The sequence below is a fragment of the Dermacentor silvarum genome, chromosome 11 (assembly GCF_013339745.2).
Source record: "Dermacentor silvarum isolate Dsil-2018 chromosome 11, BIME_Dsil_1.4, whole genome shotgun sequence".
NCBI classification, from domain to species: Eukaryota; Metazoa; Arthropoda; class Arachnida; order Ixodida; family Ixodidae; genus Dermacentor; species Dermacentor silvarum.
This window is the reverse complement of record NC_051164.1, coordinates 80,116,043-80,134,062: the sequence shown is the minus strand read 5'-3', so window position 1 is coordinate 80,134,062 and position 18,020 is coordinate 80,116,043. Positions and strand designations below refer to the sequence as shown.

Here is an 18,020-nt window from a genome sequence, read left to right as displayed (position 1 = left end):
GTTCCGACCAGAATCGAAACTAGAGAAAGAAAGAAAATGTCCAACGTGTGCCAAGCCACGACGCCTATGTTTTAATGTCGCTTCCTCTGTTTGCGATACAGTATACGCAAACATGTAAGCTGGCGCAACGATGGTCATTAGAAAGGCCACGGCAAAGAGAGCGGGAGGACATCGTAACAACAGTCGCCTTCCTTATCGCCTCCCTGAACTGGCGTCACCGATTCGTTTGTCACGTGTACATGCACTGTTATAAAAGGCACGTGAAGCCGAAATGATTGCGTGTTCCTAGACGAGCGGCCCTTTCGCGACGATAATCGAATCAACCATACGATAAGGGTCGACCATATATACGACCATACGCTTTGCGGCATTCGGCGACCGACGCTTTTAATCGGGCTCGATAAGAAATTGTGGACCGTCAGCGCGCTGTACGGAAAAACAGTTCCAGCAGGTTTCCTGGAATTCCTACTGTTTTCTTAATAGACCTCGACAACCAGACGCTTGGGGTGTGCCCGCTCCTTCACGTTTGGGTCTGTTGAAAGCTGCCATTCCAGCGTTTCCGTTGTCTAGAGTTCTTAGGAACCGTTGGCGCGCGAGTTCGCTCCGCAATGTCGCTTACGACGACGGCGAAATTAGAGATGATAAGCAGTCGTATACGCGTCGTGCTGTGAGCAGCAGGAGTTGTGGACATTGTCAAATTCCGCCATATTGTCGAATTCGCCATCTTCTCAGCCCTGATTGGCCCGCAGGGGAGCTATACGGCCTCTCCGATTGGCTCATAACGCCGTCATTGCAGACTTCGACAATATGGTGGAATATGTGTCGTAAGTTTCGAAGTGTTCAGTAGGAAAGAGAATTGGAAGCACTTAGTGTTAGTGCTAGATGAGGCGCAGCTCCACAGACGCAAGCGATGCCAAGGTTAGCAGCATTGCGTTGTTCACCACCGGAGCAAGAAGTCGTGGGTTGGATTCCCAACAGCATTCCAATGGGGTATCCATTTTGTTTCTGCATTGCTTTGAAAACTTCTGTCGTTGTTTCACTTGCAATACTTTGCGATGATTTGCTTGGCAGACGAGGAACAAAAGAGTAATCTTGCTTTACTAGTCGGTTGTTACGAAACATTTGGTTAGTTTCGATGTTCGAAAAATATCGAATAGTTAATTTTCGAATACGAATAGTTAGTAATATTAGATTCGTATATTCGCCAACCCGTATTTTTTTTTTTTAATCGCTGAGTTCTGAGCAGCATAACCAAGCATTTAAAGAGGCCCTCTCGTCGACTGCACAGTTTTGCAACAATCTCGCGCAAATTTCGAGGTCCAGACTGTTCACTTCGAACGGTTGTTTTTGTTACTCAATCGCTAGCCGCGGTGCGCATGTGCTTTCGTCCAACGCCAGAGTAAGCTCGCAGTCAAAAGCACGATTGGCTTTCCCGTATGGATTCCCCCCCTCCCCCTGAGTATGCAGTGTGCGCGGGATTCGGCGTATTGGTTCAACACGCGATATCGTGCGGATTTACTGGAGCGAGATCAGAGCGAAACCTGTGCGCCCCAGGGACGTTTTCCAGGAGATACGAATTGCAACATAACCTTCGAGACGGCAATCGTTTTTTGTAGGTTGCCTTCGCCGGTCGCAAAAGGGAATATTCAGAGCTCGCCTATCTTGTGACCGCTCGTCGTTTCGTTTTCCGATCATGCCATCAGGAACGGCATTTTTCTCGTTCTGCCCCTTCCTTCTCTTTCTTGGAATCTACTGCATTTGAGGCAGCTCAGTCCGGGACACTCATTTGTAAAGAGTCTGAATGTGTATGTTGCACGCATAGGGCGAGCGGCGAAAAGAGAGAAATGAACGAGTTGACGCAATGCCCTTGTAGTTTTTTTGCCACGCCATCTCTCTTCTCTCTCAAGCCCCTGCGCCGAGTCACGAGACGGGCAAACTTTCTTTTCATCGTCTTTTCTTCTTTTTTCTCTCTCCGCAAATGTTCGTTATACCTGCGTGCACTCGTACACAGATCACGCGCGCGCTTTCCTTCTTTTTTTCTTCCCTTTAGCGCCGTATCACAACAGTGGAGTGAGTCATTCGCAGCTGCATATACGTGATGCGGGAAGAAGGAGCGGCCGGCCGGTTTGTGCGTGCCCTCCAAATGGCCTACGGCCGGCCGACGGCGCGCAACAGGCGCGGAGAGGGGGAAAAGCGCGTCTTTTGGTGACGTCAGCGTTTCTCTCCTCCATTCGCAACCAATGGGATGCCGCGAACGCGCGCCGGTCGTGCGATTCCGCACCTAGAAAATGGCGGCGAGTCGCGTGGTCTTGTCGTCTGCTCCCGTGCGTCCTTCGGCGCGTGGCGTGGCCCACAGCAGGAAACTGAGTGCTTGCGGCGGCGGCGCTCTCCACCGCTGCCTCGTTGTTGTCTTCGTCGTCTGCTTCCGGCGGTGGCGCGGCAGCTGACTGCCGGCTATTTAGCTGGCACGCAGTCTGGGCTCGGGGCTCAGTCTTTGGAATGAGTAGCGCGGAGCGTCGTGTGAGCACCACCGGGAAGCACTGGCGCGTCGTCCGGAGCGGTGGCTGCGGCGGGCCTTCTTCGGCGGCTGTGGGTTCTCCTCCTCCAGCTCGGTGCGCTGCTGCCACGACCACGACTCGCAGCCGTAGCTGCTACGGCCACCACGAACTGTCGCGACCACTGAGCGCTGTCGCCGTTCCATCCACCGTCCCCCTCACCGTTGCCGTTCGGTTTCGTCGTCGGAGTCTCCGTGCCGTCGCGCCACTACCCGAGCGAGCGGGTCTTCTCGACAACCTCTTCCTACTAGTCGCCTCACACCGCCACCGCTGCCAACTCCACCGCCCGAGGAGGCCAGCGCACCGCCGAGCCTGCTCGACATCATCCTAGTCATACGCACAAAAGATCTCCCGACATGGTTCAAATAAGTGAGTGGCGGTTGTGTGTAGCCGTGATTGTACTGCTTGCGCAGCGATTTTGTTCTCTCGAAGCGAACCAGACGGGCCTGCGAAGGGTGTAACGAAAGTCGCGTTCGTGTTCTCGGAGCGCGCACACGCACGCACACGCTTGCCAGTCGCTTTGTGTGAGATTGCTGGCCAATTGTGCCAGCAACGGGCCAGTCGTGCGTTTTGTTACTGTTTGTATTAGCTTGCAGGCGCGAGCTGTGTGCGCTTGTAATTTTCATCGGTGTATTGTTCTGTTTGCTTTCGCGCTCTGATAAAATTTTCCGAGGGCTTGCGTCATGCGAACTATTTTCGGAGCGTTGACCTGAATCCGAAACCCGACACGTTGCTGGGCCTGTTGGGCTTTGGCTGCAAACGCTGAAATCATTGCATCGCGCCCTTTCGTGCGCGGTTATTTGTCGTCGTAGTGTTTACGGACGTCGGACACCTGGGGTGTACAAACATTAACCTTTAATGTGATGTGAAAAAAATGTGAAATGTTTAATGTGAAAAAAAAAAAAAAGATGCATCGGGTTTCTTGGCGCTTTTTTTTTTTTTCTTTTCTGGGTCTATCTTTTGCATATTTCTCTATTGATACAGCACTAGCTGCATGCAGTGCCTCGATCACTGATAGGTATTGCAGAGCACCGTTAATTAAACTCGCCCAGCTTGCATAGCATATGCAGTGCAGTTAAACCACTTTGAATTAATGCAAACCATCCAAAATGTTGCATGCATATAGTGGACTTGGGTCAGGAAACAGTTGGAAGTTGGAAACAGTTGCCTGCATAGTTTCATGAAGCCTGCCATTTTGCTTATTTTTCTTTCCTTGAGTCTGTTTAGCCAGTGGCAGTTTTGTGCTTCACAGGGGTCCAATGTCAATAGTGCCCCCCCCCCCCCCCTCCTCTGCCTTCTCTCTCACTTGGCATTGTAAATTTCGATATAGCAGCCCTTCATTGTCATTTAATATTGCCTATGATCAAGCCACTACTGTCTCATTGTTTATGGAAAAATTGAGCAACATCAGCTATAATGTGCTCTCCTGCCTAGATGGGAAAGTGGATTCTAGTCTTGCACTAGCCTGATTTGTGGTTGTTCGCAAACATTGTAGAACTGTTTCTTAGCGTAGTTGTTTTGATGTGTGGTAAACCAGCATTCACACCTCGGAGGGCCTGCCCTAGGGCATGCGTGAAATTGCTTCGTGTTCCCCTTAGGTGGGAAAGTTCAGAGATGCTTGGAGTAGAGCTAAAGCCAGTCAGTGCAGCAGTCGTCGTCTAAGCCACTGCGCGTCTCTGTTTTTTTTCCTCTGATGTGCAGAAGATCTGCCAAGCATCCTCTCGGTGGAGGAGGATACTCTCTGCGCCGAGCAGCAGCAGCAGCAACAGCAGCGGCAACAGCAGCGCCGGCGCAAGAAGAAGAAGCGTACGGGCTCGAGCCTGGCGGCCAGCAACTTCTCCGACTTGTACTCCCTCACTGGGGAAGTGCTTGGCGAGGGTGCCTATGCCTCGGTTCAGACCTGCATCTGCCTGTACACCGGCAAGGAGCACGCCGTCAAGGTGCGTACGCCCTTCCCTTTACCTTCAGTATCTTGGAACGCACACAGTGCTAACAGAGACACTGACTACAATGCAATGGGGCAAGCGCTGGGCGATGATAGTCCATGTCTGTTTGGCCGGTGCTACTTGTCTATCATTGTTTTCCATGCGCCAGTATGTGACTGTTGCGTGGAAACTTGTCCCCGCTGCTGCTCCTTAATTTGAACCGCCCAGGCCAAAACGGTCTGGTTGATGTAATCCCCACGTGACCTCCATCTCTGCCACTCTGTGTATCGGCCAGTGCTGACGTTATAAACCTCATTCTTCTGGGTTTAAATGGCTTTGTTACAAAAACATGCTATAAGTGCAAAATTTGTTATGATCACGCATGTGTGCAAAAACATGTGCACTGTGCCTACTGAGGCTGCACTATACTTGTTGCAGAAGCAGAGTGAAAAGTAGCATTCAATAATGCGGTTGTACGCCACAAAGATTTGTGAATGCACTGATAAGCAGTTGCTCCTAGATTTGCAGTGAGCCACTACTATAAATGACACCTGCTCTGCCACTTGCATACGATACCTTGGGTGGTTCTTTAATCTTGACAAGGACAATTTCATTGTCCCGTGGGACAGGGTTGTTACTTATAGATACCCGGTCTCCATACAAGGCAGGTGCATTGTCGCGTGAGAATGGGCAGTTTGCAGACAGTTTGCTGTGGAGGTCTGCTTGAGTGCTTTTCACTGATTGCACCGCCCTTATTGTTTTTTTCCAGATCATTGAGAAAGGTCCTGGCCACAGCCGGGCCCGTGTATTCAGGGAAGTGGAGACATTCCATCACTGTTCAGGCCACAAGAACATCGTCCAGCTGATTGAGTTCCTCGAAGATGAGAATCGGTAGGTGTTAACTCGGGGCCAACTCCGACGCTGCCTATTCAAATACATGTAAAACATATAAATTCTCTTGTGAGGTAACCTCTGGAACTAGGTGAATCAAATTTGCGGCATTTAATCGAAGTTAAATTTTAGTGACTGTAGAGAGCAGAATTTAATGTTTTTGTCGCAGAAATTGATGTTTAAAAAGAAAGCACGAAGTTTACAAATCCGTAGCTCTGCACCAAGAACAAATATTAATTATGTAAACTGCGCCCATTCGAGCATCTAAAGCGGACAAATTTGATGCATCAATTTATATCTTGCAATTTGTTACAATGTTTACACGGGTTTTGTAAAAGTCCTACTCGCATATTATTGTCATATTTGAGAGCCATGGATAATGCATCAATTTTGTTCGCTTTAGATGTAATATTAGGTGCAGTTTACAGAATTGTGATATTCTTTTTTTATTGCTGAGCTACACAGTTAGAAACTGGATAGCTTTATTTTCTGAAAATTCAATTTGCCACAATTTCAATTAAAAATTCGATAGAAATTGACGGCCTAAATCGAAAATTCACGTGCAGCAGTCACTACCTGTTGTTTCGTGCAGCGGTTGCCAAGAAAGGCTATTTCTCTGTTCCTGTGTACTTAGATAGGAGCCCTCGACTTAAAGCTTCCTCTTTTAAGCAAAGTTCTGGTCTGCATATTTCTTGGTTACGTGACTGCCTTCACTGTCTACTAAAAGTATTCATTCAGTATCCATGCATGGTTGATGGTTGGTAATGCATGCAAGCTAATGCAGAGACCAGGCAGTGCCTATATGTTGTAAGCATTTGTTTACTGGTTTTGAGCATGGAATTAATGCTAATACTATTGCAGTGTAATCTTGGTGCAACTAACACCATTCTAACGTAATTATCGGATGTGACAAATCTTAAGTGTCCATTGCAGATTACTAGCGTGTAAGGGATGTACCATTGTAATGAATATTCGATATAAACGCGTCATCTTTCGAAGTTCCAATCAGTCCTACTTTTCTAAACACATAAAAGCAGTAAGTCCCTGTGCAAGTACATAATCATTGAAAATTGTTGCACATGTAATGCAATGTTGTGTTAAAAACGATGTGCTGCCCATCATTGCCATGCAGCTAGAGTTAAACCTCGATATAACGAGTTCAGATATTTCGCATTTTCGGATATAACGAACTAAATATGAAATCTAGTAAGGGTCAATATCGGCACTTAACAAATAGTGTGTGCTTATATCGAGGTTTGTCTGTCAGTACTAGCACCGAGTTTCCCTCTAGTCATTTTTGGATGAAACTAAATGGCTTTGAACACACTGTTTGTTCAACTAATTTAGAGCAACTTGTCAAGCTGAAGTGTAAAGATTAATACCCAATGCCTGTGACGCACGAAGGACACTGCGGCTAAAGCTGAGCGCTTGCCAAATTTCAGGTTCTACCTTGTTTTTGAGAAGATGCGCGGGGGTCCCCTGCTGCGGCACATCGAGCAGCGGGTGCAGTTCACCGAGCATGAGGCGAGCCGCGTGGTGCGGGATATCGCCGAAGCTCTGCGCTTTCTGCACTCCAAGGGCATTGCGCACAGGGACCTCAAGCCGGAGAACATTCTGTGCTTCGACACAGATCAGGTGAGAACACTTTCTGACTTGTGAGGGGTGCCGTGCCGCAGAGGAGATGCAGATTCGCGGGCTGCATCATGACAAAGAAAGCATGAACAAAGGGGTAGAAATTTGGCCGTTGCTGTGTTAGGTAAAGGTACGAACTACCATAGCTCTGATGGTAGTGTTCTATTTGGCGGAACTACCGTGAAGGATGCAATAGTCACATTCTCGAAAATAATGTTTTTAGCTGTGATGTGTGGTATACCATAGTTAGATAATGAAGCTGGTGGATTTCGCTTCAGTTTCATCCTCGTGGCCAGTGGTTGTCATGTGTAGTGATATACATGGTACGTGTCTTGCTATTGCAAAGCCGCATGCTCGCTATTACGTTAGACTAAAGTGAAACTGTCACTGTAATTGATTGTTAAAAAATTCAGCTCCTTCTGGTTGACGAGTAGAGTGCCATGGCTTTGAAATCTTGACGAGCGGGTCTTCTCGCCTCTTCTAACTGTCCAGATCTGGCCCGTGAAGATCTGCGACCTCGACTTGGGTTCTGGTGTGGTGTTGCTGCCAGGCAATGAGGCAACACCGCCCACGACGCCCGAGCTGCAGACGCCCGTGGGCTCGGCCGAGTTCATGGCGCCCGAGGTGGTGGGGGCATTTGTGGGAGAGGCGCACACTTACGACAAGCGCTGCGACCTCTGGAGCCTGGGGGTCATCGTCTACATCCTGCTGTGCGGCTACCCGCCGTTTTACGGACGCTGTGGCAGCAGCTGCGGCTGGGAGCGTGGAGAGTTCTGCCAGGCTTGTCAGGACCAGCTGTTCACTTCGATCCAGGAGGGCTGGTACGACTTTCCCGACCGTGACTGGGCCGGCATTTCGGACGAGGCCAAGGACATCATTTCCCATCTCCTTGTCAAGGATGCCAGCCAGCGTTACACGGCTGAGGAAGTCCTGGCCCACCCCTGGGTGGCACACGGCGGGCCGAGCACTGCCCTGCACACACCTTCCATCATTCGCAGGTGAGGAACAGACTTCAGGGTTGGCAGTTTGGCTTCTCTCGCATTGTTGGCAACTTGTCTTATAACCCAATCAGACGGGCAATCTTGGAGACACTTTGAGCGAGCGTCGTAATTGCAGTGCACTATAACCCAATCAGGGCGGGCAATCTTGGAGACACTTTGAGCGAGCGTCGTAATTGCAGTGCACTGCATATACCTGCCTGCTCTCTCAAATTTTTAAGATTTGTGCAGCCATGTATGTTCATTAATATTTTAAAATTATTTGTGGTTTGCAGGAACAATAGTGCCCGCGACCTCGCCGCATTTGCCGAGAGCGCCAACGCAGTCAAGCGACTGGTTCAGCACCAGATGGCTTGGAGCATGGAACTACGCTGCGGCCCGCCACGTTCACTGGACACCCCGATCCATCTCCACCAACCGGCGGCTTTGGACTCTCTCCTCCCGGGGAGTCGAAGCTTGCCCAACGCCGTCGTGCTGGCCGTTCCTTGAGCCTGCGCAGCTCGGTCGAGTCCATCTCTCTTTCCGGCTGACTTTTGCTTTCCTCCGCTCTTCCCCCCCCCTTTTCTTTTTCTGTTTTCCTTCTTCCCGTGAGCTCCTATTTTTTCTCCCGTCTATCTTGTTCACCGCTCCGGCTCCAGCACCTCTCCCAAGGCCTGGACTCTGAAGCAGTCAACAAGAACTCCGTGTCCCTGTTCCTTCCCTACCTCAACCTCTTTGAAGAAGAGCCGGTGTGAAGCTGCACCTCCTTCCAGGGTTTGTTTGGACTGCGGTTGACGTTTGAGTGCTAAAGCTATGTAATGAGAACACTCGTGGGATTGTGTGTGGACATTGATCCGTGAACTGGCTCGGTTGTGATGGGGGAGTGTTGTTGCTCCTCGGCAAGAAGTGTAACAGGCTTGAACCAAGCTTTTTTGTTTCCTCAAGACCAGAACTTGTCTAGTTATGTACTGTCTCACATCAAGTCTTCGTCATTTCCTCAACACACTCTTGTGGAAATCTCCAGGAAGCTTTGGGCAGGCCTGCTCCCTTCTCATGCTCGTGAGCAAAGGTGCTTAATGGCGCTCGGAACTTCAGCTGCAGTGCGGAAGGCTCCTGGAAAAAGTGGTGTTGGTTGATTTAGTTTTCCGATGCGCCTCGTGAAAATGTCACCTGAAAAAAAAATACAAAAAAAAACCAGAAAAAAACATTTGAATCCGAGGTGTAGGTTCAAATAGCTCTGCCTTGTTGGTGGCCCGTTCCGCAGTGAAATCTCGGGAGAAAGGTTGTGCATGGTGTTTCTAGAGTTCCTTCCGGCTCTTTTCCCTCCCCCCAATTCTCGTCGCCACCTTTTGCCGCCCACCGCAAGACGGACCCGTCTCTCGAGTCTCTGGCATACTGGCGTTAAGAAATAAGGAGTGAAGGTGGGGAAGGTTGTGCGCGACAATGCAGCAAACTTGCAGGCTTCTCTGTGTACTTAACAAGTGATCTTCTTGAGTTCTTCAGAAAAACAAAAACAAAAAAAAAGGCCATGTGTGTATAACCACCTACTGTCTCGTCAGATGAAGGGCTCCTTCTTTGGCGTTGGCTGTTCTTTAAAAAAAAAAAAACAGTGCACAGGACAGTTTGAACGGGGTTCGCTGTTGCATCGTCACAACCTCCCTGTTTTTATGGAACCTGCGAGTGCTGTTCTGAGAGAAAAACAACAAAAAAAAGAGTTTATTTTCTTTGATGTCAGAAGTGATATGTAATGCTATAGTGTGCCTCGACGCAGTCTCTCTTGGGCTGCGTTTTTCTTCCTTTATCTCGTAGCCTAACTGTGGGTTTGAAAGGCATCGTTCATTTTTCGCTACGGTATTCTATCTACTTGCCCTTTCGGGGGCCCTTTTTTTTTTATTCTGCTCGGTGATTGTTCTGTCATTCTGTTGTACCTGTGTAAAACCGCGGTGTACCCAACTAATTCCAGTGCCTGATTTCTTTGGTCTACACGCTTCTTTGACGTGCGTTAGTCTATACAAGTAAGTGGTGGTGCGTGCAAGTCGCGCGTGTAAGCTGAAAACCAATAACTGCTACTTCCCAGACTTTTTCTTTTGTTTGAATGTCTCTCTTTGGACTTTTTGTTTATTTATGCAGTATCTCTTTTATTTCTTGCAGAATAAAATGGGAAGGAAAAAGGCTAAAGATTAACACATTACGCCCATCGCTCAAGGAAGGTCATGTGAATGTGCGTCACCAGAATGTTCCATTGCTCATCGTCACCTTTTTTTTTTTTTTTTTCCCCTTGCAGTTTCATTTTTGTTTCGAGGACGGGTAGTCTTCGAGTCATCGCAAACCATTCTCAATCGCCGGTTTTCTATTCTTTTTCCCACTTTTATTATTTTTGTAAAGATATACATAATAGTTGTGAAGGGGGGAGCAAAATTCTTTTCGTTTTTTTTTTCCCCCTCGTGGTAATGATTTCGTTAGAATGCCCCTTCCAAAGTCGTTGCCTACCTTGCTTTGCAAGTCTTACCAGGTTTATAGAAGCGGTGCCTTCGTGTTGGGAATCTTTTTTTCCTCAACGGGTTCATCCAGCTGTTGTTCTCAACGGAACTTATGCCTGGAAAGCTGTCGTGATTTATGCCTTAATGAGCTTTATTCTCCTCAAACCTGATGCCATTTCTAGTGTGCCCGTTCCCTCTCTCTTGAATCTTTTTTTTTATTTTTAATGTGATTCCATCTTTCGTTGGCATCCGCACAAGTTCCCTCCAGTTTTTTTAGAGGGAACTTGGAACATTGTTCCTTGTCCTCCCCTTTACCCCGAAACCTTGTCCAGTCTGTGCCGACTACCGCTGTTACTACTGGAAATTGTCGTCCATGTATCTGTGATAAGCTTAAAAATGTTTTGTTTTTCTTTCGAAGAAAATGTTCTTCGTTCCTTTGATTGCGATGAATGCTGCTGTAGTGCCAAAATTTGAAGCGTGGTCAAACCGAGGTTTTCGTTGCATGTGTCACTAGGATTGTGCGCGTGTGTGACTGATTACCTTAGTTTTTTCTTTCTTCTTATAGATTGTGAGATGTTCAACAAGCACACACACATATACACACAAGATAATAAGACGGATCTTGCTTGCACAGTTTTACAAAATGTTGTAAACATTGCTGCATGTACACACAAGTTTCCAATCATATATATATACACACACGCTGTACACTGTACTATTGTCATTGAAAACTGCGGTCCTGTCACATTGATGGGGAAACGTGGTGTTGTGCATTTTTTTTTTCTTCGTCGTCAGCTCCGTTTTTCTTTTTTCTTTGTTTCGTACGTTGTGGGAGAAAAAAATTTCTGTGCTTCCGGATCAAAATTGTTCTACTGTCGCAACTCTACAGAACGTACACACATCCCATGTGGGAATGAAAAAAAAAGTACAAAGTTTATTGTTTGTTTGGCTTCTCTTTGTGTTGAAATAAGGATAAAGACGAAGAATTGTGAAAAATAAAAAAAATATTTCGACCAACGCGAAATAAAATGTGCCTTGTGTCTTTATTTGTCTGTGCACAGCAGCGAGTCATTAAGGCTTATTCACACTAGGCCAACACGACATTGATTTTGGTCTGCCGACTGTTGGCAACTGTTGGAAATTCCGTCCTGTGAACTGCTCTCGCCGACAGTCCGCAGACAAAAATCGGTGTCCTGTCGGCCTAGTGTGAATGAGCCTTTTAGGATTCCCAAAGAACGCAACTTCATTTGTGTTACTTCCTTGGCGTAGTGTTTAAATAACTGCACATCGTCCGCCTCTGTCTTCACGTGTTTCTAGAGTGATCTCCATTGGAAATTAGGTGAATGTAAAAACCATTGATCTGCATAGAAATGACGTACTAAGTATTTGCAGTGTGCCCGTACCATGTACAGTTCCATAAACAATGTACACTATGGTCTGTTATAAAGGGAACACCAATTTAGTGTTTCGTTACAGATAACTGAACTTGGACATCATAACAAGCGCTGAAGGACAGGAACACAAAGAAGGGACGAGTAGACTGGACGGGTGCTAGAAATCAACTGAAAGTTTAATGACATTAACATCTGTTAACTCATTGGTGGGGGGCGGACATTTGGCAGATCACTGTCGGCGGTGCACTGCCGCCTCGTGCAAGCCTGACTTTGAGGGCACACGTTTCCTGTGCAGCTTTTCGACACCGCAAGCAAGGGAGATCTTTGAAGCCTTATGTATCAGTACCGAAGCTAATAAATGTGTCAGCGCACCTTCACTGGCCTTGCAGGCAAAAGAAAAAACTTATTTACAACAAAACATGATTTCCTTTCGCTGATAATTCTGCCCGATTTTTGTTTTTTTGTATGTTTCTGCGGTGGTATATATGCTGCTAATTAGTGTCATTAAACCATCAGTTGATGTCTAGCGCCCGTCCAGTCTACTTGTCTCTTCTTTGTGTTCCCGTCCTTCAGCGCTTGTTATGATGTCTAAGTTCAGCTGCAACCAACTAGCCCAAATTTCTGCTTTAAACCGTTACAGATAGCTTCAATAATTTGTGATTTTTCAGAAAATTGGCAACTGATGTGATGCACTATCAGTAGATTAAAAGACCAGTGTAGATGCTGTCTTGTCTAATCATAGTAGTCATCTGTACTGGTATTAAAATTTGATGTCTCTCTGCCTTCAATACCACAAACATTAAATTTGTGTCAGGCCTAATATAGACTAAATGAGATTAGTCAAAGTATATTGATAAATTATAACATTCGAATACTGAAAGGTTGTGTTAACATGAGCAGTGGCTTGATAAGCGAGAAAAAAATAATTGCACAGATGAACGGCTGGCAGTGCATTGTCGTAAGATTAATGTACTTCTGGATTTGATGGCATTTTCTTTGAAAAATTTAACAATCCAATTTTGTCCCAACAATCTCATTGCATTCTCAAGAAACCGTTGACCAAACCTAATGAGTTTTGAGAATGTTTGTTGCACAAACACCGCGCAGATGCATGAAAAAACATCGAACATACGGACGTTGCACTGCAGTTTGGACACATGGTGGACAAACTGGCTTTTATTTTATGCTCTATGGATAGTCTTGAAAGAAGGCTTTACTAGTCTTACTGTTTCATGTTAGTGGCCCTTTAACTATTTTTGTACTGCAGGAAAAGGTGAAAATGGTATTGATTTTTCCAGAAATGTGGGGCACAGGCAGCCAACAGAAAACTTGCTCACAATAACATCAGAGCCATCTATGACTTAACATTAGTGAGGGGAACACGATATCATATTTGCCTCCGCCGGAGACCACGGAGCAAATGACAACCGCCCACACCATTCCACTACGCCAGCAACATCCAAGGAGCAACAAGATCAAAATTTGCGGATGGCACCATCAACGCACACGAGGCGTCGCCTAGGGAGAAACGCATACAAAACGAGCAAAGAACATTGTCTTCAGTAGTGCCTTGGCAAATATTCAAGGAGCAAAAGCCCCCATTTTCTCTCTCGCAACTGGTTGTCCTCTTTCACGCACACGAACGTCTGGCAAACCCGAAATTGAACGTCTCGTACATTAGTGCCTTTGGGAGTTAGTATATAGTTAGCCACCATAATAAGGTGGTAGCATATCCAAGGGCACTAACATGTTCAGGCCACTAACATTGACAAGTGCCGCCACCTAGTGTTAAAAAGGGCAACTAGAATCAAGCTACTGGATACATTGCAAGTTTAAACAGCACGAAAAGACGGAGACACACACAGGACCACTCGTCATCAGTTCATACAGCGAGTTTTTCTTCCTCACGAATCCTATTGACAACTATCGTTGTCATGAGGAACAATAGCTCGCAGCTCATTAGCTGTATTGGTATAAATTCTAGTGCTAGAGAAAGTGTTAAATCAACTGGGGCAAATGCACATGACATGGCATGACCCTGAGACGAAAAAAAGTTTCAGGAGGAAATGGTGTAAGACTACTGCCACTGAGGTCCCTAGATAACTTGGAGTCCTTATCTGATGATGATGAGGATTATTTAGTGGCACCCCTTTGAAACGGGGCGGTGACAAATAGTCACCTAGTCTGCTTGATTTAATTGGGTATACTATACATGTTATAGCATTTTTGTATACATCTCCTTAATCTCCTTTCTTTTCCTTCTTCCTCAAAACTTCATATCTACCTTGTACCGCTACCTATGGCTGTAACGAGTCCTGTTGTATCAATCTCTTCCCTGCTTTTTTTCCACCAATTCTCTAAATGTTGCTTGCTTATCTCAACTGCTGACTGGTTGATGCTTCCGTCCATTTTAAATCCAAGCTCTTCTGGAAAGTGTAAGTTACCTGTGGGTCTCACTGGGTGAATTCCTTCGCATTCCATTAGGATGTGCTGAGTGGTCTCCAGGTTTTTGCTGAATATTTTCTCCGGTATGTTTTTGTCCTTAGGCAACCGGCTTGAGCCTCAAATAGCTAGGCACTTTCCTTCATATGTTATCGTATAGATTTTTCTTTCTAATTTCTTTCTTGTCATTCTTGTAAATCTCAATGGTCTTTTTTTGTTTCAATTCACTGTTTCTGTTTCTCTCACTTTCTTTCTGGTTACTCCTGGTTGACTATTTACACTTTCAGTTACCCTGTACTTTGTTGCCAAATTTCTTGACCTCATCCTCCATTCTGTGTCCATGCTTTTCAGGCACAGATACTTGCGCAATTTAGCTGGCCATTTATTTTCTTCCATGTTCCCGAGTCTTTCTTCAAAATTAATTTTGCTTTGTACCTCTCCGATTTCAAAAAGAGGCTCAACCCGTGTCACCCTGTACTGCCTCATTTGTGGTTCTACCGTGGACCCCCAAATCCAACTGGCCTAAAGATCTTTGGTTAACTTCCATCCCCGACAAGATATCCGATATTAAGATTAGAATGACATTTGCGAACGTTAGTGCAGGCACCATTACTCCTTTCCATATTCCACGCACCACCTCATACTTATTGTGGCCCCACAGTGCTCTGTGTTTCATTATTGCCACATTCCGCTTCCCCTTTATTTTCAGATTATCTTGGTGGTTGCTTGAGTAATTCTTTCCTTCTTTTATGTGTACGCCGAGGTACTTATATTGCTTGACTATGGGTATGACTTGCTGTTGAATTGACACCACGTAATTACTCATCTCTTCATTAAAGATCATGATTCCCGATTTCTCTGTGCTAAACTTAAGGCCTAGATTTGTCACTGCGTTGCTATTTATTAGATATCTAATTTAGATTTATCACTGCGTTGATATTTGCAAGTATCTGTAAATCTTTTTTATTGTCAGCTAGCAGTGCAATGTCATCTGCATGCATCAGTCCAGAGACCTTCTGTTGCACCATTTGTCCATGACGCATGTACGATAAATCAAACCCTAATTTGCTGTTTTCCAGTCGTTTTTCTATTCCCTTAACGTAAAGCGTAAGCAAAATGGAGACAGAGGACATTCTTGCTTCAATCCTTGGTGAATTCCCACCATTTCATTACCTTTTCGACCTTCCCATACAACTTGTACTCGGTTGTCTCTATATATCTGCCTCAGCCAGTGGCACACCGACGGGGGTGTGGTGTTGTGTAGTGAGCAAGCACTCATCCGTTGCATGTCCAGTTTTTTTTCTTCTGTCTTTCGTTCAGTTTGGCTCTACATTAAATCTTGAAGAAATGAACTAGCCAAACTCGTGCGTTACACCCTAAATTTTTCTAATATCAGTGCACAATGAATGTGTGTTTACAACGAATATCATATATATATAACAAAGGTATTTTCATGTTGGATGCGACTTCATTAAATGATTTTTGACCTAGATTTTTTAATTTCAATCACTTTCTACATAAGTTGGTCCCTAAACGCACCCATAGTGACTAAACTATAGAACATTCATATTTTATTCCGGTCAGATTGTCAGAAATAGCAAGATATTAATTTGTTTGGGAGGTTGCTCAGCCATTGATGAACAGGTCACTGAGTGAGTGCGTTCTCTCTTCCCGTGACAAGCAAAGATCACATTCAATTAACACACCAGGAATACGTCAAATGCCTGGGTGGACTAATCCTATAGAAAGCTTATTCAGATCTCTTTCATTGTCACTATGCTGGCCATACAGACATGACTATTGTTTTGCCCTTAAAAATTTTGAAAAATGAGTTTGAGCTTACTGCTACTTTGTTCTTTCTCTATAGCTGCGTAGCAAGATCGCATTTTATGGTCCACATTGTTCAGTATAGTACTTAATTGGCACTGTTAATTGCCTGGTCTGTCAAGTAAAAGATAAAAAGTTGCCTTCGTCAGCGCCCCTCGCAGTGAGTAATGTTCAAAACATGGCGTCTGTGACATTATCTCATCACATCCAGCATCTGCAGAACAGCAATGAGCGCACTTTCGAGATTAGTTTCCATTAATCGCTTGGAATGCGATGAGGGCATCAAAATAGGCACAGACAAAGGTAAATTCTTTTTCATTATTCATAAACCAGGCAAGTAACAGCTAGTGCAGAGCGTTATATTTAACAATCTGGACTGTAATACGTCACCTTGTTGCAAAATTCGAGAAAATTCGAAGCTGATTGAGGTAAGCATGAAATCATGAAAAAAGTTTTTTAGGGGAAAAACGCAGGTAACTGACGGTGCTAGGCTTATGGCATCAGATACAACATGGATGATTGGGCAGCAACAGAACAGACATTAATTGCTTTATTATCATCTGTGAGAGCGCTAGTGAATGAGAGAGAATATTTATTATAAAGGCTGGCACCACGGGCCTACGCAGGGAAAGGGATAAATATCCCTGCACAGCCAACTAATACAGGCAGTAATCTGATGATGATGATGTTGATGACTAGGACATCAATAATAATAAATACATCTGAATAATACATTCAAACCTCAATATATTAAATTATTCGATATAATGAACTACATTTATATTGTTCCAAATAAATGTTCCAAATTTAGTTTGTTATATCCAATAATTTGTTATATCGAGGTTTGAATGTATTATCCTTATTATTATCATTGTAATCAGATTATTGCCTGTACCCGCCGTGGTGGCTTAGCGCCTATATAGTGTTGCACTGCTAAGTACGAGATCGCGAAATCAAATACCGGCCGCGGCGGCCGCATTTAGATGGGGGCGAAATGCAAAAGCGACCTTGTACTGTGCATTGGGGGAATGATACAGAACCCCAGGGGGTCAAAATTAATCCGGAGTTCACAGCTACTGCGTGCTTCATAATCAAATCGTGGTTTTGGCATGTAAAATCCCAGAATTCAATTCAGATTACAGCCTGCGTTAGTTGTCTTGTGTAGCAGGGCTCGATATTAATGTCTATCCCCACTTGGGCCCCCGTGTGCTAGTCTTTATAATGAAGATTTTATTAGCATGTAACAAAATATGCTTATAGCGAATGTCGGATATAACGAAGCTATTTTATGTCGGATGTGACTTCGTTATAACGAGATCCTACTGTACGTGATGGTGAGTGCTATGAAAGTTTCCTGCGATGGGCACCCTTCTATAGATTGTAAGGGCACCATAAAAATCAAAAGTGATGTTTTCAGTTCTGTAGATGGAATGCATGCGTGCCCATGCATATTCTCATCTACCGCACGTACGTACATTGAATTAATTCAGTACGAACCTGACTGTAGCTACAATCCGCCATCACAATTGAGTCGGCCTATTTAAGAGACGTTCGCCTAGAGAACATGTATACAGATATGCAAAATATTATTTGCTCTGCCAAAACATAGCAACCTCAAACGAACAAAAAGAAAAATTGTTAATTGATAAAATTTATCCACTTTCAGTGTGTCGTGCCAGGATTTGACTGTACTACATGCACTACACTCCAAAATGAAGCCCAAAAAGAGTACAACCGTCGAACTCGAAACTACAGTCATCATCAGTGAGTTGGCGACTGCTGATGACGATCGATGCTGTTGACTGCTGTTGACATTTGTGGCGGAAGCCTTTGTTGCAACTTTCTGCAAAACCGGTAGCAATTTTATTTTGTTCACATTAACGTTTAAATTGATGCC

At 45.2% G+C, this 18,020-nt stretch overlaps 1 protein-coding gene across 1 annotated transcript in view; it reads left to right on the top strand.

Moving 5' to 3' along the window:
• Positions 1-11,489, top strand: part of LOC119433771 (MAP kinase-interacting serine/threonine-protein kinase 1-like) — a 117,884-nt gene extending 106,395 nt beyond the window's left edge. The window contains 6 exon segments of the mRNA XM_037701019.2: positions 4,257-4,495; positions 5,250-5,371; positions 6,814-7,006; positions 7,496-8,001; positions 8,277-8,370; positions 8,373-11,489. Coding sequence (XP_037556947.1) covers positions 4,257-4,495; positions 5,250-5,371; positions 6,814-7,006; positions 7,496-8,001; positions 8,277-8,370; positions 8,373-8,531 — 1,313 coding nt within the window. The 3' untranslated portion in view covers positions 8,532-11,489.
• The last annotated feature ends 6,531 nt before the right edge of the window (positions 11,490-18,020 follow it).